The sequence below is a fragment of the Limulus polyphemus genome, unplaced genomic scaffold (assembly GCF_000517525.1).
Source record: "Limulus polyphemus unplaced genomic scaffold, Limulus_polyphemus-2.1.2 Scaffold450, whole genome shotgun sequence".
NCBI lineage: Eukaryota > Metazoa > Arthropoda > Merostomata > Xiphosura > Limulidae > Limulus > Limulus polyphemus.
Genome location: NW_013666060.1, coordinates 185,353 through 209,466, shown reverse-complemented (window position 1 = coordinate 209,466; position 24,114 = coordinate 185,353). Strand labels below are relative to the sequence as shown.

General features: G+C 31.5%; 1 protein-coding gene across 1 annotated transcript in view; it reads left to right on the top strand.

Annotated features, from left to right (window-relative positions):
* Window positions 1-15,530: 15,530 nt before the first annotated feature.
* The window catches only part of LOC106458353 (myosin heavy chain, muscle-like), a 55,340-nt gene continuing 46,756 nt past the window's right edge, over window positions 15,531-24,114 (top strand). The window contains exons 1-4 of the mRNA XM_022384538.1: window positions 15,531-15,722; window positions 17,005-17,145; window positions 20,025-20,181; window positions 22,755-22,782. Of these exons, the coding sequence (XP_022240246.1) occupies window positions 15,531-15,722; window positions 17,005-17,145; window positions 20,025-20,181; window positions 22,755-22,782 (518 nt within the window). The remainder of the gene's footprint in view (window positions 15,723-17,004; window positions 17,146-20,024; window positions 20,182-22,754; window positions 22,783-24,114) is intronic.

Below are 24,114 nucleotides of genomic sequence, written 5' to 3'. Positions count from 1 at the left end.
TGTGTGTGCGTTTTCTAATGTGTTGTTTCTGATGCAATGAATAATGGAAACATTCGTATGGGTTCTGCTACTCGAATAGTTCCAATACTTCACCTTGTAGATTACAATTCATTACATATTAAGAACATATGGTACTTCAAATATTTAAACTCACACTGTGTTTGAAAGTATGTGAATACTCTTCGTAAGACATAATGATCACTTAATTTCAATGATGAGGAAATCAAGACACTTTTAATCATAACTATGTAGTCACTATGTATTTATAAGCTGACATAAGTCCTGGTAACCTCAGTAGGACACATTGACCTACGGTAGGTCGAAGAAGACAGATTAGGGTTTACTGTGTTTACGCCATTTCTATTCACCTTCAATATTTTTCAGTTTGTCTTGAGAGAAACATTTGAGAGGTAATGTAAAACGAGAAAGAAAACACATACCATTTCTTTTTTCTTCTTCTTGATATTATGATAATTTCTAGTAGCAGATTCGAAAGTTCATATATGGCCTCAAGTGTATGGGAATATAAAAATGGATATTTTTTTGTTTTTGTGTAGAGAAACATAATAATATTTCACTTTATCAGAAAAGAAACAAAACTCATTTCGAATAGACTTTACATACATATTGAAATTATTATTAACGCCTGATCAATTTTTGTTCCGTTACAGAGCTACACAATGGGCTATTTCTGCTGCGCCCACCATATATATCGAAACCCAGTTTTTAGCGTTAAAAGCTTTCAGACTTACCGCAATGTTACTGGGGGCTCGCCTGATCAACGCAAGCTACCTACAAAGATCATAACGAAATATGTATACCTAATAATGAGCATAGCTAATTAAATATAATATCCAAACTGTACTTCTTATAATAACAAACTGTATGACATGATTCCCTAACTCCCAACATTCACTCCATCTGTATTTTACCGCCACGTGTCTTATTACGGGTCAAGTTACACCGGAAACGGACCCAACTTCCTTACGAAGGAAGCCCTGCAAACCCTCTTGAGTTACGTTCAGTCGCACGTGAGAGTTTTGGCGCTGATTATTTACTGTTAAACATACCATAGGCATGTGTCATATTCTAGTAGAAAAAAAAAAGAAGCACTATGCAATGATTATTTTACTAAACCTACCGGCCTTTTACTCTGAATGACTATTGTCCAGCTGTTACTGTCGAGAGCAGAAACAAGAGTTACAAACCAAGAAACAGGAGGATCAGAATCAAATAGAAAACAAGAAACAGAACGAAGAGACAGATATGGAAATACAACACTTTTATGTTCAGGACAAGCCTTAGTGCGATCTCCCATAAGTTCTCGGGTTACATACTTTGATCGATAGTTTGTTTACAGTTCTAAGCCCTCATGAGACAGTCTGAACAGGTTTCTGCATTACCTTTTTCAATAGGCTAGAGCACACAGAAATACGTGCATGCCAGCTTAAGACGTAAGAACAAATTTTGCAGTATGTAACCTTTAACCGGTGTAAAAGAGTAACTACACGTTTACAACCTTGCGACATCCGATCAGTACAGATGTGACTAACAATATACAGAAAGAGCAACTGTATACAAGTTTCTGCAATAAAGATATGATTAGATGATTGACGTAATTCATGCTTAATTTTATAATCTTTTAATTTTAAAAGATTTATTATGTTACCTACGTCTAAAAACGTTTTCATGCATGTTCTAATAGAATTAGATTTTTATTTTATATCAAAATGAAATCATAAAATTGATTTACAGTTGAAACGGATCGGGCAACAACGAAACGTGTAACATAACATGAGGTAATTGTTTTTACAGTTTGTTTATTTTTAAAAAGTATCTGAAAGTAAATTATCTTGTAAGCAATTTTTCCGACCCATATAGTGCAAAATAATTATTAAATAAACAGCTGTTAGGACTATCCACGTTCGTATAGTTCTGTAACTTGTTCTTATCATTTCGTCGGAACTGAAAAGAAAACAAGCCATCCATTGGCAAGAAGCCACGGTAGAAGAAACGGAAATGTTCCCCACCTTCCAAACTATTCTAATGCTGTTGTAATGTAATCCAGCACTTCTGTCGTTTGTCTTGTTAAACTTTGGGTAATGTGTGGTATTGTTACAGTGACGATTAAGAACCGCTTGAAACTAAGTATGCTTAAACATCAATTAGCCTTAACACGCCAGACTTTTTTTTAGTTTTTACTTCTTTGACAGTGACAAATGCATCTCTCTTTTTTAAGAACTAACATGTGTGAACCCCAACCCCTAACATTATGTTTCTGTCTACCAACAATGCTTTATAATAGCTATTCACACTTCGTGTTGGAGTTGTAACATAAATATACATATATATAATTATAGCAAATATTTACAGATATATAACTAGACTAACGGGTAATTTGTGTAAGATAAATTTTTTTTCTACAGCTCTATGTAGGAGAAGAGCTGTATGTGGTGATATTCTAAAGGGCTTGTACAGTGTCAATACTGGAAATTACCATAAATCATCCATGGTGAAAAAATAGAACTAATTAAAGGGATTTGAAAGTAAACCCCTTTCATTTGGCTATCCCAAACAACAACGACTTCATAATTTAAAACTAATCAAACACAATTTAAGGGCTTAGCATACCTGTGTGTGTGTGTGTTTTACATTTTTAACAAAAATACCCTTAACAACTTTTACTAGATACACGTTTACTAGAGAGATTAAGTAAAATGTAAAAAAAAGAACAAAAAAAACAATGCAAATAAAAGAAGGTTAAAAAGCAGCGTAAATAATAATATAAAAATTTAACAGACACGTGATTATCATTGTTGCATATTAAAAATGCTTAACACTTTTATTCTTAACTTTGTGTAACATAAATTGGTCTTTATTACTAGATATTTCTATTAACGTAAATAAACTAACGACCTATATCAACGAGATGTATCTTTATCAGCTCAATATTTCGCTACTACAGTTTCGTCACGTGCTGTTGAAAACCTAGTAAAGGTCTTTAAAACTTTTACCCTATACTCCAAATTACTGAAATTGTTTCGTGATGTTCTTGTATAACAAAACGATTTGCATTTTTTTTTTGCAATATTACATGATTTAAACACAGAACGAGTTGTTTAACAAATAACATCTTACTGGCTAAAACCGTTAGTTAACTGTTGCACCCTATAGATGTGTTTAGTGTTTATTTTACTCTGCAAGAAACTAGATCTTTCCCTCACCAACAGTTTCCCGATCTTAGTATTCAAACAAACTTAGCGCCTGACCTGATAATCTTAAACCCATGGCAGAACTTGCCTTATATGGCGACACCCAGAGTGTATGTAGGTTCTGTGCCTTCCACGAACACCGGTCGGTTGAGTTCTAGAGCTGAAGCTGTCTGTATCTGATGTTTCTCTTCAAATCATTAAACATATAATTATAAAGTGTGTATGTTGCAGCTTACCATTACACCACAGTACTTTTATTGTTAACTAACAACAAAACTTTATACCACAACATTTTTACATTGACCTTACCAAGACCATTACACAACAACGTTTTACTTTTATGTTGCGAGAAAGTCACTAAGCGACATTTTTTTATTCATACCTTAGAACAAATCATTACATGACACTGCTTCTTTGGAACAAATCATTACATAACCCAGTTTTCTTATAACAAATCATTAAATAACATTGATCTAATCTTATCTTACAACAAACCATTACATAACACTGTTTTCTTTTAACAAACCATCACATGACATCTCTATATTGTTACCTTCTAACAAACCAGTAATTAACATTGATCTAACTATAACCATATCTTACAACAAACCATTATATGGCATTAAAAGTTACAGTTTAGATGCTGAAATCTGGCAAAACATTAGAAATCAATAAGCCTAAACTTTATGATGAAAATCACGTAAACTGTAGATTTTTTTTTCTCCATATTCCTCATAATTTGTCCATTTTGTACTCACAATCAGAGGTGTGTAAAAATATCATTTCAAATTATTCCTTTCTCTCCCATAAGGCACTATCCAAGAGGAATTTCGTTTAATACTAGACATTTTTAGTTGAACTGAACGATGAAAAATCAAGTCCTATTAATAAGAAATAAAACCCTACTACAAATAAATATCCTGCTTTCCCACTATTCACCAGTGATATTTCAGTTGCTTTACGACTGGTTAACTTAGAATGTTATATATATTCGACTGGCAGTTCGTGTGCAAAGATTTGATTAAATATTAAGTTGACAACTCCAACGAGTTAAAGTGCACAATAATTTATTTTTATATTATATGAAAAACCATGGGTGGTCCTATCCTGTAAGCAATAGACGAAAATAAAAACATTTTATGTGAAAATCGGTGACACGATCTTGTATGTGGCGGCATGGCAACTGAGAACGGCTTCCTATATACGAAAGGTGACAAAAAGCCACGCCCTCATTTTACAAAAACATCTAAAAAATTCAGAAATGTGCATTTTAAAACGGTGGAGTGGTCAACTTATTACTGATTAAAATTGTGTATTTTCAAATGTAATTCTATTACACTGATTCGTATGCTCTACCTGAGGATGAGAAGGAAACTGGTCGATACATTGAAATTTGTCTTTTGTTTATTGTTTTTCATCTTCCCATGTTAGCCGTTTTATAATTTCATTTATTCGCCTTACTATGGACTTCCTTATTTTAGATCAAAAATAAAAATCAACTCGATAATTACATAAACTGTTTTTATGTTCTTACTCATAAAGATTAGAATGCACTGTTTTATTAGTTGGGTGATCCTCCTGTTAACGATAGTTTCGGCCATAAACCCAATAATATCTGACGAGGTACAGTCAGCTTAAGAGATTTAGGTTAGTCCTAATTCGATATACTAAACTAATAATGTAAAATAATCTGTGTAATAGAAGCATATTAATAAAAAGTTGAAAATAACAAACTAGATATATTAAATGTTCTAACCAATACTATTAATTAAAATAAGAATAGACTATATCTTACTTATGGAACACAAAAATCAGCTGTCAGCTTCAATTATTGATGTAGATTTAGTGTTCGTTGTTCGGGAATGAAGGGTATAACGCAATATATTCGGTTATCTTTAGAAGTTTAGTTTTCATTATAAATTTTTGGTTTGTTATTAAAGGATACAGTTACTTGACCAACAATATTAGAAGGAAACCATTTTGTACATCAAACTATAAAATTGTCATTTTCAGGATTAAAACATTCTAGGCTGGAACTTAGTTTTGTTTGTACGTATTTCAGTTTTAAATAGTCCCAATAATTTTTATTTAATCTTGAAAATAATTCCAAGGATTATAAAAATCTGTGTATTTGTGTTTTCATAAAAAATATAAATATGGAAGCCAATACTTATCTCTTTAACAAGAACATTTAAATATGACAATTCGTCATTTGACTTCTTTTTTTTACAGTGAATTTCATATTTAGATGACTTTGGTTTAGATTGGATAAAGGCCCGGCATGGCCAGGTGGTTAGGGCGCTCGTGGGAACGTTATAATGTGACGGTCAATCCCACTATTCGTTGGTAAAAGAGTAGCCTAAGAGTTGGCGGTGGGTGGTGATGACTGGCTGCCTTCCCTCTAGTCTTATACTGCTAAATTAGGGACGACTAGCGCAGATAGCTCTCGTGTAGCTTTGCGCGAAATTAAAACAAAAAACAAATAGATTGGATAAAACTCATCAATAGTGTCTATGTTATTGAAGGCTGTAAAAATGTTACACACTTATATTAAACGAAATATTGGTGTGTAAAGAGAATTTGACATAATGTACTAGTTGAAAAGTGCGAGTCGAAACACTGTCTGCCATATCAAGAACTGAAACCATATTCAAGGTGTTATTTGAAAGCTCATGCATAACTCTAGTCTGAATTTCAAAACCTAAAATCTTAGGAGGATTTGGTAGCATATTTATCATGTTTTACAGTTTCAACTTTAAATATTAATCAAAATCCTTAGTGGAATTTGAAAGCACATGCATAACTCTATTCTCAATTTCAAAACGCAAACAAAATCATAAGTGAGATTTGGTAGCACGCGTAAAGTACCCTAATAATTATATCAAGAAATTGATTGTTAAACATGTGCGTTTTGCTCTAACCATAATTACAATAAAACACAAACCAGATCCTAAGAAGGGTCTATTAAAAACGTGTGATACGTTTAGCCATCCTTTTAGGAACTTAAGTATGACAAAATTTCAATTTTTATGTTGCTATTTCATTCATGCAATAGTCATTCTATCGTCTGTTTACTGACTACTTATACAAATTTTCAAATACAACAAGCGCCCATCATTTCACCCTAAACTCCTATCCACACCACTGACTATGATACTGATTTTTTTAAGCTACTCACTCGCTCTATCTCATTAGAGTCGTTTGAGATGAAGGGTTGGGATCACGTTTGCTATAATAACAGTGTTTCTCGTTATCTTTCTAAATATAACATTAGAAATCGCAGCGAACTTTGGGATATGACCCGAAAATACTCGCGTGCGTCAACTAACATTCCTAAATCAAAGAGTAGGCCAGAGACAAGAAGAAAATACGCTTATTTATATATTATCTTCATCCAAAATTTGTTACTAGGCTAGCCTTTATAATACCAAAGTTATGAAACCTATAACATAAGGTAACATAAAATAAAATATTGATAAACATTCAGAAAAGAAATGAAAAGTCTGAAGTTATAACGGGAAGCTCATCTTACCCAAAATAAAAAACAAATTACATGGTTTCTTACCTAAAATATTTTATTGAATATATATATATATACTTTTAATTTCTATCTAAAGAATAGAAAACTGTCAACTCTGTAAACTTTAAACACCACATCATTCTAAGTTGATACACACTACATATTTTGTAATATCATACAATTTATATCTTCCGTTATTGATTGTGTTGTGGTTTAAAATCAGTATTCTGTTTAATAATGCTATATACTTTATATCCTCCACTACTGACTAAATTAATCTACTAATTTGCTGCCGGATGGGTCATTTATGTTCACAATCCTCTATTCTAGTTATTAACATCATACAGTTCATTTTCTTCGCTACCGCTTAGACCTCTTAGAGTCAATACCTTATTCAGTAGCATCATACAATGTACCTTCTCCACTACCGGGTGGATTTTTAATATATTTAAACTCTTAACCAACAGGCCGTTTTCATTGAGCAAAGAGTTTCTTTGAAAAATAGATGACTTATAAACAGTGTTAGATTTCGAAATTTTCAGTTCGATGGAAACTGATAGAATCAAATGTAATCCAAACTGACTTCGCACAGCTATGTGTAAAAGAATGAAGAATTCTGTATATTGACTTCGATATTGTTTTAGAAGGCGAAAAAAAAATCAGTAGTGAGTAACTGTAAGATTAAAATCAAATTTATAACTTTGTAGCCTGGAAGTTACTCATAAGTAAATGTCATGTGATCATGAGTAGGATATACCTAATACCATTTTGTATATTAATACGTCACATGTTATTACAAGCAACAAAAAGAAAGGGTAGTTACTGTCTTTGGAGAATAAGAAATATATGTATGTCTCTTGAAGTTACATCACTTGATTACACACCTGACCTAATAGAGAGACATAATGAAGTTACATCACTTGATTACACACCTGACCTAATGGTCACTTGATTACACACCTGACCTAATGGAGAGACATAGTGTAACTTCATTATGTCTCTCTATTAGGTCAGGTGTGTAATCAAGTGATGTAACTTCACTATGTCTCTCTCTATTAGGTCAGGTGTATAATCAAGTGATGTAACTTCACCATGTCTCTCTATTAGGTCAGGTGTGTAATCAAGTGATGTAACTTTATTAATTTTCTTTCATAATTATTCATAACATAGTCAAAAACACAAATCAGTTTATCTACGTTTAACCAAAATACCACAATAAATCATAAGCCTGATTATTAGACGAAAGAGACAATTATTTTACAGTTGAGAGTTGTAACTTAAATAGAAATTTGAATGTGAGCCCAGAAAATTTGGATATTTAAATTAAGCTTTCCTACATTACCATTTTTTTTAATAACCGTTGATCTTGTAAATGGAGTTCGGTGCAATAATGCATCATATAAAAAGCACTGATTCTCAAAATGTCATGTATGAAATGTTTGTTTACATAAACCTTTATTTAACTTTTCTTCTCGAGTAAGAATGCACGTTTTTGACACAGGTGATTTGTGTTTTATTACAAACATCACACAGCCCAAAAGCAACACTCAGGAATAGGCTAGATTCTGCATTACTGGAATTTTGAGTTTCCTGAGATGTCTTAACACACATTCATTTTCATTAAGAGCTATATGTAAGAATGTCAACTATTTGTTTTGTTGTTAAACGCCGAAGTTTCCGAACCTTGAAGGCTCGTACAAGAAAGAAACTACTTCGAAGAATGAGTGTAGAATGCTCATTTTTTATTACAGTGCTCCTTGTCACTCTTAAAGTATACTTTGTAACATGTAGCAACAAAACAAGCTAGAAGAAAATAGCTTTTGGCGTGAGAAACTTACAAATGATAACACGTTAAAAGTTAAGTTTTGTATGACTTGTTTCATAGTGGACAGTTATTTATTACGCAGAACCACTTTTCCTTACCAGGAGTCAAAGCTAACATACATACGATGTGATTTAATTCAAGAATTGCTCTATATGTCTTAGTTTATAGCGTTTATGGAAATTATCAATTTTTGAACTGACATGCCTACTTGTGGTGATGAAAATAAATAATTAAAACCATACAGAAAGCATGGATCCCAGTTCTGTTCGAGTACTACCGCCTTCCTTTACTTGTTTATCAGTACTTAAATTAGAAATAGAAACAATATATCAAATCTTAATATTTTAAACTATAAATTGTGTTATAAAACTGTTTGAAAATATATTGTAAACGCAGTTTGTTTGCTAATTTGCTATTATAACAAACGGAGCAATTAAGTGGTTAAACTAATTTCTACAATTATAAATGTTACTACACTAGAAAAACAGTTAAGAAATGCTGTATCATGCAAATACACTTTGGCAAAATGTGGGTAAAACAACTGTAATCCCAGTTCAAAATAAGTGTTTACAATGAATTGCACTTAGAATAAAAGCGTTATATTTAAACTCCTGAGAGTTTCGATTCTTTAAATATGATAGAATGTTATTAGGCTCCGTTTATAAATGTAGGAGTTTCATGCCAAAAACAACTCTGTCTCTTACTATTTCGGAACAAGGTGATAACTCGCTATTATTAAATATTTATGAGTATAACTGTAGTTAGATGAAACAGGACCAAGTATTAGTTAGTTTGTTTGTTTTTTGTTAAAGATAATATCATTTCACGCTCACTGGCTCTCGCCATAGTTTTTGTAACGAACGGTAATCTCGTGGCCCTTAACTGTTATAACACGCTTACGGATGGTGTCTTGGTTAGTGCTAGTCTCAAGTACCTTAACTTTACTTCGCCCAATCTCACACGCGCTATGTTGATTAACTGTAGCTTCTCCCATTTCGACTCCTACAACAATGAAGCTCCCTTATGTTAAGTTGATTAACGGCAGCCAGCCTTACAAACTTTAATCTTTGCGACACTCAAACTCACGTGTGATTCCATGATTAATAGTAAAGCCCCCCGTGAATCAACGGTAAGCTTAAGGGTTTATAACGCTAATTAATTCAAGTTGTGTGTAGATTTGTTTGTTTGTCTACGAATTCTTCACACAGTTTGGAACCTACCAGGAACAAAATTGGCAGGCAGACTTGGGGTGGCTCAGAGGATGTCCTTATCTGTATGGCGTAGCCCACCTACCAAGAGGGGTCTACATCTCAAAAAGTCACCTAGACATGATGGGGTGTAGAAGTTCATATCCCCAACTCATAAGCTCGCCAGACCAAATATGGCACACGTGCTCAGACACCACAGGCTGGTGTCTTAATTGTGTTTTTTTTTTCGAATATGGACCCCTTTTGGGTGGCTATAAAAGTAATTGGGGATAATAGAGGAAATTGATCAGTACATTGAAGCCTCTGTGAATCATGAGAGGGGTTTATGAACCCAGCAGCGGAGCCCGTGTATTTTATGCTAGTAATGGTAAAATGTGGATCCTTGGAGTGGTTACGGCGCACATAGCCTATTATGCATCTTTTTCTTTTTGCTAAGACAAACAAACTAACTAAGGTAACATCATGCTCCTTGACTGTTATGAAATTCAAACTCACATTTGCTCTCTTGTTTAACTCTTTCCTGCTCACATGAATAGCTTATTCAAAACACCCGTTTGCTAGAAAAGTCTGTAGAGTTTACTGTGTCAGTAATACCTTTGTTCTATTTTCTTGGATATCTATATAGTACCTTTGTCAAAATCTCATCCATGCTAAAATGTCTTACGATATCTGTGCTTCCAATTAATATTTCCTATAAATATTTACTAGTAGTCGAGTGGGAAAAAAATCCAAAACTCCACTTACTCGAATTATATTATATAAAATAGAGGGAATATTACACATATATTCTTGTCTACGCATTCACAGTAATTCTCAATGAACGTTCTTGTTGGAAGCCTCTACGTGTAACGACTACTATTAATCTAATTAAGTTTCAGTTTGAAACTGAAGTTATTTTTACATTACTTGATTCTTAATTAGGGAATTTAGCATAGCATACTCGTAAAAGTTTATGAAACGAATATATATATTATGTGACAGGATTACCTATTTATAGCTTCTCTGGGACTACAAGTCTACTCGAAATTTGAATTCTAAACGTTCGCAGGATTTTTGGGTCATGTTTGTTTGATATAACGTTTTAGTTCCGGGCATTGACTGGGGGTTAGTCTGTCCAAGGTTTGAGGAGCCATGCTGCTTAATAATCTCAGTACTTTAAGCTTTGGGCTCATTATAAAAGTATAGCCGATCCCATCATGCAATTTAAAGACCCAAACAAATCATCAGTGGCTTAGCAGTAAGTCTGAAGGCTTGTAACGTTAAAAACAGAGTTTTGATACACACTGTTGGCACAGCATAAATATTGCATTGTGTGGCGTTGCGTTTAATAGCAAACAAATAAACAGACAAAAAATATCCTTCGCATAGAGTATAATATATCAAACAAGGAATTAACTATTAATTACACAGGCTTGCGATGGTTTTATTGTCTTGAAATGTGTACACGTTCTACAATAATTCCTGTACGCCGAATCTGAAAAAGATATCCACCTTTCCCCATCACGTCCAGATTTCTCACAAAACGTCACAACGCAATATATAAAAGAAAGACCACAACACGTAGTTTTGAGATTAAAAGAAGGTAGATTTCACGAAAAAAATCAGGATGAATGGGGAAGCATATTCGTTTGACATCAATGTTCTTCCCTTTTCTTCAGTTAGTTTGTATTTTTGTAAACAAACTTAATAATAAAAAATGTTCATTATGGTCAACGAAATAATACTTTGATCTAAGTAAGAGTTTTTTTCATCCCGATTTGTAAAAAAAAATTCTCACGTGATAGAAAAAAGTGTCTATTTATGTGATAGAAAAAAAATTAATATTTTCGAAATCTACGTAGCTGAATTATGAAAAATCCGTTATTAAAACCAAAACAACTTTTATGAAGTTTAAATTCGCAGACTTGTGTTATTAAAAACTACACAAGGAGATGTAGTTGTATATATTAATTACCGTGTTCATGAAGGGAACGATTTACAATATTGGTTTTATGTGTCGTAAACAAAGAAATATATATTTGTTGAGAAATGAAATGGAAACAGGGTGTATTATCACTCCCACGTTGATTTTATTACATTAGAGGAGATAATACAAAACAGCCCGAAAGCCATATTGTCTCTGACGTGAAAATAACCTTAAGTTTAACGTAAAAATATGAACGACTATTCATTCTAAGCCACATCTACAGCATGAACTTAGATTTTGCGATGAACGTGGTTCTTTATAGTTAGTATGATTGTTGGTTTATAAGCACATGTGTTCTGTTAAGAGATTAGCACTTGTGCCTCTCACCTTTATGTATACACATTCTCAAGTACATCACATTGAAACATTCGGCACAGGATAAGCCTCAGTTATAGTTACTGTATATTTTACAAATTAAATATTTATGTATGCACTATATAAAAAAATATGATAACCTTATAATATTATGCAGGTAAAAAAAAGTAAATAAGTAAATTTAAGACTAGCACGCTTTCAGAGATTCCACACAGAATTTCTAGTATTGAGTAACAGCCAAAAACCCAATTATTGTGTAGTTATTTTTTTTTCTGAAAACTTGTATGACGTATTAAATCAATTTCTCCGAATTGTTTCAGAAAATTATTAAAACTTTTCTCCTTTAATGGGCCGAACGTGGCTCAGTTGTTACTGTGGATCTGTGGGTCCAATTTCGCGTCTCGTTATCACAAAACAACAACAATAAAAAAAAGCGTTCCTCACTTTGGGGGCATAGATGCGTTATAACGGGAACAGTCAAATTCCATTATTTTGGTTACCTAAAAGTAACATAATAGTTGGCGTTGATTGTTGTTAAGTAGCTACCTTTTCTTTAGTCAATAGATTCAAAATAAGGGACAGCATTTCAAATAGCCCTTGAGTAGCTTTGTGTGAATATCCAAAAAGAAGCAAGCAAACAAATGTATCCTCCAAAACACCCAGCCAATGATTTTGTACATCTTTTTTTTTTAAATTACTTTGAATTCACTTCTTGTAACCAAGAAGAAGGTTGTTGTTTTTTTCAAATGACATCCTTTTGATTATGAAGTGTCAAGTTTAAGATATAACTGATAAAACGTCCTTTATCTATAATTGAAAAGTCCTGGTTCAATATATGCTATGATTAGCCAGTAATCGTTTATTTCAATAGTAGAGAAAGCTATACCAAATTTTCGTGTTTTGACGTGAGCAGCTTTATACCAAGATATTACCTAAATGTTTATTCATCATTAAAAAAAAAAATACTGTAAAATCAGATTCATATCAACAATGTTTCCACAGAAGTTTTCGTGGTACGTTAGGTTCTTAAACCAGTCATAGGTTATTTACTATTTAAAAAAAAAGTTCCATTAAAAGCAAACTTTCTATAGGATACTCACAGAAAATATTCTCATTGTGTAAAGTAATTTGTAGGATGTAAAATAGGCATTCCCAGTGCCTTATCAGTAATCTTAAGCAAGGGTTTGTAACTAAAACCCAATATTCTATCCCAGTCGTAGGCAAAGTACAGATATACAGTTCTATATCATCGTATTTAACAACAAACAAATAAGTACAATAGAATGTTTGAGATAATACTCTAACCCATTATACACTATTATACTGTACAGTGTAACGATTAGGTCTCGAGTAAAATGATGGATGCTGGCTTGTCAGTGAAGAAGAAGTTCAGAAGTGAAACACTGCCGTTTATTTTTATTAGCTTTTCAGTTTCAAAATAGGGTATATAATATTTTATTATTTTATCGAATATAAAAATATCAAATAGCCATAACAGTAGACTTAAGATAATTTGCCATCAAAAACTGAATATTTCGTATATTTTACAAATATTACATATGTTTTACGTTTCTTAAAATTTGAGACAATAATTACAGAATTTCTCTCACGAAATATATATTACTCACTTGATTCTATAAAATACCCTTTTTATTCTTCTTAACTGAAAATATGCTGATATTATTTTATAGACAGTTCCACAATTTGTTTTTATAAACTTGACAATGATATAGAAAAGATAATTAGAAAAAATATCTAGAAATGTTGATCTTTAAACGTTTTATAATGTCAAGTTACGACTGTTCAAGATTGGAAGAATTACTGCCCAGTATTTGTCCAAGTGCTTTAAGATAACTATATTGGTAGCAGCAGCTCTGAAGCCTTATGCGTAATGATTTATTTTTAGATATTCGTTTTCGATAGGGCACAGAAAAGACGAGGGACCATTCCATAGAAAGACGGAGAGGGATGTATTGAAATACAGATTTTATGAGTAAGTATTTAACATTTTCTAACCCAAAAATGGAGCAATGAGAATACGTCATTTCAGCCATTGGAAGACTTGTATGGCAAGACATGGTTGCTTCAAAACCGCAAACAGTCACTCCCAGATCAATGCAAAAGCCAATCACGTTATGTTTTACATTACGTTACTAAAGTGATTTAGACCGATATCCGATTGCAGTGGTTTAAAAGGCTTGACACAATCTGTATGATCTGGGACAGCTTTTGAACGTAAGTGCAGGAGGTTGGATCTTTATTTACTCTTTAGTGTATGCATTGTGGAATACTTAGCTTTATCTCATAATAACAGCTAAGATGATGAAAACGTTAGAAGTTGGATAAAGTACCTAAAAGTTGGATAAAGATTATAAAGATAATCGCTGTAGTAGTTTTTTTTAAGATTATCATTATGATTGGTTGGTATGAATTTTTACTGATATTCATCATGAAAGGATATCATATTCGTATTCATCATACTTCTTTCTTTCAATAGATTTATATTTTTCTTTTTAGAGTTGATTCTTATAGGTTAACTGAAATTTGCAAGGAACCTGTTTGCGTTAATTCTGCTTTAATGCATTATAAAAAAATTGTATACTTAGCTGAAATGATTACTTTGTAAATCTTAAATTTTTGGCAGCAGCATTTTCATTTGTTTAAAAAAGATTTTTATGAAAACAAAATATGGTTTTATTTAATATTGCTCTGAGATATAGTCTCTGTTCGATTCCTTCGGCATGAGGACATTTTTTGCAAACTTTCTTGTACTGATACGCAGTTTTCAGTGTAGAATGTTTTAAACGCACTTTCCAATTTAGCTTATAACATATGGCCCGGCATGGCCAGGTGGTTAGGGCATTCGACTCGCAATCTGAGGGTCGCGGGTTCGAATCCCCGTCACACCAAACATGCTCGCCCTTTCAGTCGTGGGGGCGTTATAATGTAACGGTCAATCTCACTATTCGCTGGTAAAAGAGTAGCCCAAGAGTTGGCGGTGGGTGGTGATGACTAGCTGCCTTCCCTCTAGTCTTACACTGCTAAATTAGGGACGGCTAGCGCAGATAGCCCTCGTGTAGGTTTGCGCGAAATTCAAAAACAAACAAACAAGCTTATAATAAGAAAATTGTAAAACGAAGTCACCTTTTCCTGTTTTCCTCTTATAGATATTAGTTGGATAGTTATTAGTTTTCTATTATTATGTAATTTCAATAAACATTTGAAGAGCTTAAGCACGAACATCAATGTTTTCTGTCAATTTCATGTCCAACAAAATGCGTTATTAATTGCTTAAACAAACCAGTACCCTCTATCTCACATTTATTAGAAGTTATCGTTGATGATCTCATCTTAATTTTTATTTACCTACAGGAAAGCTCCAGGGCTGCTCTGTACTTTTGTGCTTGTTTGTTAAGCCTAATTAGGCCTAGTTGATCCTAACTGCTGTTACTTCTGATCGTAACTGAGCTACAACTTCAGCACGATGGTACAGGAAGAAGATCCAGATCCCACTGATTTCTTGTTCGTCTCTCTGGAACAAAAACGAAAAGACCAGACTAAGCCTTACGATGGCAAAAAGATGGTCTGGGTTCCTGATGAGAAAGAAGGATTCATACTCGGAAACATAGTGAGTACAAAAGGTGACACAGTGACTGTTGACTGTCCCGGAGGTGAGGTAAGCTATCTACTTATTTTTTATTTGAAATATTTTATTATCTATAGAGAATGTTTCGATATATTTCGGTAAGCTATTTTGTATGTAAACAAGTAACGTTTCTTTTTTGTTTTTTGCAAACGTTGAATTGTGTTAAAAATAAGTAAAAATTAGGGCTAATTATAAAACGAAATAGTCTGAGTAACAACGACTTGACGCTATAATTCGTGTCCTTAATAATTTGATTGTAATTATTATCTGATCTGTGAATTTATATAAACCACTCGGAGAAAAACTTTGATTAAGTCAACAATGTATGAGTAAAAAATAAAGAGCGTCTTATTTTATTTTAAATTCATGTAAATACAAAATAATTTCAATTTGTCTTTTACATGTTTTTGACGTTATGTTTAAAAATTAACTTCATTGGTAACTATAATAATTAAGAAAACTAAAAAAGTTGGCATTAGTGTTAACTATGAGATTCATACAAGCATAAATTTAACAGATTACAGCAATATTATTACGACAAAGTATGAGGGTAAAGTTACTCTACATTATCACATTTTTTTTACGAAATCAACATTTTTTTCCATAACAAATAGATAAATTAAAAGTTATTGCCATTATTACAAGAAGCTTTCAAAATTTTTTATCGAAGAGTTATTATTTTGTTATGTAGAAATTTAGCAAGAGTACACATTATCAAGTTGAAATTGTTATATACTTTTCATCATTTAGTTCTTGAGGTTTGATGACGTTTCGAACTTTCTGATGAATGCTTTCTGACCTGAAAAGGGCTTTAGCATAGATAGATTTTTAAACGTAGTCCTTCTAAAGAACCAAGACAAAGATAGTTTACAATAATTCCAGCCCTACGATCTTTCATTTTGTTTAAGTGTTCTAGTACTTTCATGAATAAGGAAGACCTAATCAAATCTGGAGGAAAGGTTTCTGTTGTACATGTAGATCTTTAAACTGACCCATTTTCTCACAGAGAGTGCTCAGAAAAGATGTACTTCAGCAAGTGAACCCTCCAAAATTCGAAAAATGCGAGGATATGTCTTCCCTTACATATTTGAACAATGCTAGTGTTTTGCATAATCTCAAAGACCGATATTATTCTAAAATGATTTACGTAAGTATATATAGAAGGAAATGTTATTATGAAGTGATTAGTTTTAGCTTAGATTTTATAAAAAACAAGTTGAATAATCTGTTTTATCTTTTTTATTTTAATTCCCACCTTTCCCAAAAAACCCCATTTCCCAATTTCCAACCCTTGAAACGATTTCCTATGTAGCGACAAATTAAAAAGGAACAACTACAACAAGTAAATCCCCCCAAATTCGAAAAGACCGAGGACATGTCAAACTTAACTTACCTGAACGACGCTAGTGTGTTGTACAACCTGAAAGAACGCTACAACTCTAAGCTTATCTACGTAAGTATTTGGGTAACGCAAAAAGGATCGGCGGTAACCTGCTGTTTGCCCATATTTATTAATTGCATGTTATCGTTTGCTTTAGATATGTATGCTTGTATTTTTTACTTTATTTTATGGTTGTGCCTGTATATTTCTTTTTCACTTTTACTTGATTTCTAATAATTTTGGCTTTAAAAATGTCTTTTTAATTAGCCGTTCTTTTAAGTATTATTTCCTTCTGGTTATTCAGCCGCTCTAACATGGTTCTGTAAGTAAGAACATTCTGAATAAAACTTACAAACTAATATATGTATATATTGACAACATTGTGAAGAAAGTTTCACATAATTTTGGTATATTGTGCCAATGAGAATGAGCTACAGAATGTTTCTACTTCGAATCATAAGCATCTACAAAGTAACGTGTTGTAGACTTTGCTGATATCAATTTATGAAAGAGTGGCAATATTCTCGAGCAGAGAATATACATAAAAAAATTAGTCCAAACCATCAATGAATTAGTTCTATTTTCTCTTACATGGTAGTCTAGCTTATTGCAGTTAACCTCAAGAACATAATAAAATGTTAAAGAATTTCTAATCCTAACTGGTTATTTGTAGATTGAATACCAAAAAATATCAAATAGAATGGCCTAATAATTGTTGTTTTTATCCTCATTCTACATTTTTCAGTACATTTCAATTAATCCCAATACAGCCATCTCTGTTGCAGAGATACGATCTTCTTCTCCTACCATAAGCTTCGTACCAGACACTAACGGTATATATCGTACCAGACAATAACGTTATATATCGTACCAGACAATAACGTTATATATCGTACCAGACACTAACGTTATATACATATGCGTCTTAAAAACACTTCATTCATTTATACGTTTGTTAAATTCGTTCTATTGAATACAATATTTTTTTTTTAAATAATTAATCTCTAAATCAGAATAAAACCTATTAAAAGTTGTTAACAAATACATTATTTTAAGAAATAAGTCAAATAATCTGGTTTATCAATTATCATTTTGTTTAAATCCTCACCATTTTCGATTTATTACTGACTGATTTAAGCTTTTAATGGAGAATACAGGTAATAGAAAACAATTTTGTGCAGAGTACCTAATATTTTACTTTCACGTTATACATCTAAGTCCTTAAATTGCTCACATATTATTGAAATCGACTAAAATTTGTACAAATATATTAACATAAAGGTGCTTTAGGAACAATCTCGTAATATAATATATAACATAAAAATTAATTTTCGTTATCAAGATAATAATTAAAAAATTACATCTTTTGTTAGGGACAAAATAAATGTGCCCATCATTAGCTGCAACTAATTATTATTATTATAATATGATTTACGATTTTATTTCTATCCTTGGCACTGCAATATGATTCTTGGTATTTTATTATAAAGCCTCCTAATAATTCACGTAATTCACACAGTAAATGCTCTGCTTTGCGCTTGTTTATTTCCATTCAGTTCACATTAAAACATAATGCTTCTTTGCTTTTCGCCACTGAAACCAATCTACAGAAGAAGCCACGATCCACGACAAGAAAACGGGAAAAAGTTTTTCGTAGGCTACAAGCAATCTGACCATGGCGACTAAAATAGAAAGAGATTATAGTTAAATGAATTGATTTCTGATTTTATTAGAGCTTTTTAACTTGAAAGAATGTCACTTTTTATTTATCTCTAAAATTCAACTATGATAAACTTTTTAGACTTTATCAAATGTTTTCGACTTAAAATTATTGATCATTTACCTTAAATATTTCATAGGACCCCTATACAATAATTATAGTAATTAATTAATCTTTGATATAAAAAAAACAAACAAATTCTACCTTAATGTGAGTCTTACTATTAATAAATATATCCTGGCGTTTTGAAAATGAACTTAATTTATTTGATAGTGTTCTTGCTGTTTACATTTACTTAAATATATTGTTATTTCTGCTTCACTAAATGATGTCGTTCGTTTTTTATTATATTCATAAAACTTCTGGAAGTATTAAAATATTGATGCTTTAGTAGTTAAGCTACTTTTATGTTACTCCTTTGAGCCTAAAGGGCTCTATCCATTCACCTAAATATGTTATCATGTTGCTTTTGTATTTTAAAATATGTAAGAGAGACATTATATATACTAACGTATGTAGTTTAGTTAGTTTTGACCCTAATGTTTGAAACTACTAATATAGAAAATGCTGTATCAAAGAGCAAAATATTTACACATTACTTTCCTTATCACAAAACTACATAATAAAACTTTTTGTTTAAACTAAGTAGTTTAGAAACTAACGCTTAATTAAAATTACATAATCAATGTAATATAAACCTACATCTTTGTTTATAAAATAATAGCTTTATCTATTGTTCACCAAAGTTTTGTTGATTATTGATTTATACAAATTACCCTTTGATATAGCTCATACCCAATTTTCAGAATAAAATGATAATTTTATGTTTTAATTCAAGATTGGTTTATTTTTATAAATATTCTGTTGTTGCTTTGTTGTTGTAAAATGAACAAACATTTCAAAAATTGATAATTATAGCTGTTTACGTTTCTTAAAACAACAAGTTTAGTGACTAATCTAAAATATAAGTTTGTATCTTTTGTTTATAATTCATAATCGGAATAAATATTTTTAATTTTACGAAAATGGTTGAACTAATAAAATGTATGGTCATATTTTACATATTTTGAAACGCAAAATACAATTTTTACACTAGTTGATCAACTACTAGTAAAATGAATACATTTAGTAAAATTAGTAATGAGGTAGAATGCAGTATCACTGAAGTTCTCGCGAGGCTCTTATTAAAAAGTATTGAACTTCATCACAATTCTTGTTGTGTTTTACACAGACTTATTCAGGATTATTCTGTGTTGCCATCAATCCCTACAAACGTTTTCCTATCTACACCAACCGGGTTGTCCAGATGTACAAGGGCAAGAGAAGAAGTGAAATGCCTCCTCATATCTTTTCCGTGTCTGATGGTGCTTATAACGATATGTTGCAGAGTAAGCAATCGAATTTTTCATTATCATTCATCGTACACTAAACTATAACATTTTATTTTATATCTTTTTCCTGTAGGGTTTTTTCGCAAACTTTATTTTGTTGCATTAAAAAATATTGCCTTACCACCAAAATATTTCATAGAAAGTCAACATTTTTATTTACATAGTGAAAACTCAATGATATTTCCTTTAGCAAAATATACAAAACTGATATATGTAATTCTTTTTTCTTATAATAACTTTAAAAAAAATGTGTTTTTCTATGTTTTTACCTTTTCAAACCTTCCAATCTCACTTATGTATCAATTTTTAATGACTTTGTTCTGTGCTAGCTATCGCAAAATGAGTACCATTGAAATTAGAAGATTGTATTTTATTTTTCAATGTTTTAATGTATATCTGTGGCCTTGGAATAATGCATTGTTTAGATATGCAATGTATGCCTGCAACAATTCTCAGAAAATAGTTTTTTAAAGATTTTAATTCACATTTCAAACTATATTCCTTAAAACCATTAAATTATCTTTCAATCTCCCAACTCATAATAGCGCTCGCTACTTTCTAGAAAAACATTGTTTGAAACCGTCAAACTTTATCTCTATTTATCTAGGTCCCAAATACCAAATATTATATTTTTAAACTTGTAACATCAACCCTAATCTTCCGTAATTTGTTTCCTTTCCATTTGATTTTTTCTATGATGCTATCTTTAGTTTTACAACTTTCAACTTACACAATCATTCTCTTTGAAATATTTATTTTTCCTTTGTTCAGCCTAATCTCGATAAATATTTTTGCTTCTGAGTTTTTCCTTGTTTTTAATTTATAGCTTTAAGATTTTCTTTACAATAACCTACTTTAAAAAAATATTTGTCCACACACTCATTTCTAGTATTATGGAACGTAGGTGTTAATTTTGTAATGTACTTTATTCACCACAAGTAATCTATATCTATATAAATATCTTAAGAATATTTAATATTAATGTTGATTTTCTCGTATTCAGGGTTACTATTGAGTGGTTACATTATTCGAAGCAGCTCTAACTCAGTGCCATATGGTAGATCCAAGAACAAACTAGACTTAAGTTTTTATAAAAAATGCCAACTTTTGGTAATTAGAAAAATTACAATATCATAGGATTTGCTTATCTAGTTTTTCAAGCCGTTCAGTTTTCATTACAAAAGTTTAAACGAGCAACTGGTTATAAAGGCAAAATTACGCATTTATAAAAACTTGCACGTACTTCAAATATACTGTTAAGTTTACTCATTGTTGACAGATGAAATTCTTTGGCATTATTAGAAAAGTGGTCTCTTTTCTTCACAGATAAAACCAATGAAAAAAAGTTCTAAAATGTCGAAGTTAATCATTCAACGGCTAAATAAATAACTTTTTCACACAACTGCATAACCTGTTTCCTGTGCTTCTGTTTAAACTTCAACTAATTTATAGTTTACAGTATCCTAAATATGTTCATATGTATGACAATAACTGATCTACAACTCTAGTATTACGAAAACAGACAAAAATTGCTTAACTCTTTCTACAAGGAAGGTGACAGTTTACGGGTGGAAATAACGTGTTACACTAAAGTTGGATGTAGTTTGTCTCAGTACCTTATATGGTGTGATACACTTAATCCTACGTTTATGCCAGTTTTCCGTCGTTTTTATTTTTAGCACATTCTTCGGACTCCGTGAGGGCTCAGAGCCAAATATTTGTATTTGGCCTGATGCCATAATTGGCTCGTATTTCAATACAGAGTATTTATTACATTTTTTTAAGATGAAATAATAGGACTACTATTTGCAAAAATTTAATTATTTGAAATTATTGAAACTTGAAAGAAGTAAGTGTTAAAAAAAAGAGAGGAATAAATTAGCTAATATTATGCACACTTTGGTGTCTTCTATATATGACGGATTAAAATTATAGTTCTTCGAAAGTTTCTGGAAAAGTGTTCTAAGTTTTCTGTTTCTTTTGCTGTTAGAAACATTACAGGAAGTTTAAATCAACTATATTATGTACATCTACCCAAAAACGATAAAATCTTGTTATTTAAGAAACAACTAGACTGTAACTCTAAATTTTGCACTTATCAGTACCACTTGGAATGTTCATTGGTCATTTCAATAGAAAATATAGGATATACGCGTTTAATGATACATCAAATGTGAAGTTTTATAACACTAACTTTAGTTTGAATAAGATATGTTTTTCAACCTACTCAATAATGATTAATATACACGTTAAATACAATAGAATATGACATATATTGTACCTTGTGTTAGTTTTACCTCTACGATTGCTCCCTGGTGGTTCAGCTGTAAGCTTGAGGACTTATAACGCCACAATGTAGGGTTTGATACTTGCGCTTAGCACTGTGAAGATAGCTCATTGGGCAGCTTTGCGTTTAAAGAGGAAGAAAACAAGCCTTTGTAGTATGTCTATAAAACTTTTACTTTGTACAACTTTCAATTCTGTTATAGGTCAAAAATAAAACTTGAATACCCTGTTTTAACTTTTATCGACAAGTTAAAAAGCTACAGTATGTTTGTTTTTATTCACAGATCGAGAAAACCAATCCATGTTGATCACGTGAGTAGCTTGTTATTTTTGATAAATGACATTTTTCTGATACCAACTGGTAAAGGCATCTAGCAAAGATATCATGCAAATTTAACTTTGTATTTCATTTGTACTAGTGTTTTTTATTATGCAAAAAATTAAAGCGTAAAATGAAACGTAAAATGATATGAAACATATACTAAAAAAAAATTAAACACATTTTCAACAGAAGTGTAGATTGTTGAAGGTTGTCATTGGATGAAAGTAATTCATCGGCTCTTTAATAAATATTCCTGTTTCTAGTTTATTATATTTAAACTATTCAAATGACATTGTTAATACTTTGTTTGTGATATATTAATTAAATGTAGGTCTATTAAAATTGTTAATCATTCCTTTTACTATCGATATAATGTGTATAATTTGCTTGAAAATGTGTACAAAACTCCCATGTTCCTCTGTGTCATCCTTGTCCATTTGTCGTCTTCATCTTCAGCGGTGAGTCGGGTGCTGGAAAAACAGAGAACACCAAGAAAGTTATTCAGTTCTTCGCCCAAGTTGCCGCTTCAGGTTTTAGACATAAATTCTCAAGCGGAGTAAGTGTTGATTTTACTTGGGCAGTAAATGTGCGTATTGCACTTTTCAGCTGTTAAAAACAAAAAACAAAATAAAAAATGCTGTGAAACCTAACCAACACATGCTCGAACTGGGTAACAAAATCTTAATAAGATATTTGCGGAATTATTTCTAAAGTTATTCCTTATTATTTTTCATGACAAACTCTAGGCAACGAAGTATAAAGTATATAATTTATGGTTGCAAATTGTTTGAGTTCGGAGCATGATTTCAAAACTCGTTTAATTCAACCACTTATCCTTCGCATTTGCAATGATAGTTAACACGCGAGCAAAAATAAACTGTTAGATTATAAAAAATCATGCTAAGTTGTAATAGATAAAATACATTTTGGCTTTATGAATACTTTCTGAAACCTAAAAATAATCCAAGAAATTGAGCTTTACTTATAAAAGAGGAGCAATATAATTATGAAACAAATTTATGCAGCATCTTAATTTTTCATGGGTTTCTAACTTTTATTATGATAATTAACAAGTATTATATTAAACTACCGTTAATCTCTGAAATATAGAAATCGGCGATATTTTCTCATCGTTTCCGATATTAATAATTTGTGGTGGCAGAGTAATAGTTTTGGTTTAAAACTATTTTCTTGTCAAATTCGATGACGAGGAACCCACTTTGAGACTAATAATGGCTGGAGACGGCTTGAATGGGTAATGAAGAAAAACTTTAATATAACAGCAAATGTACAACGTTTTGACAAGGTTTTGTCATCATCAG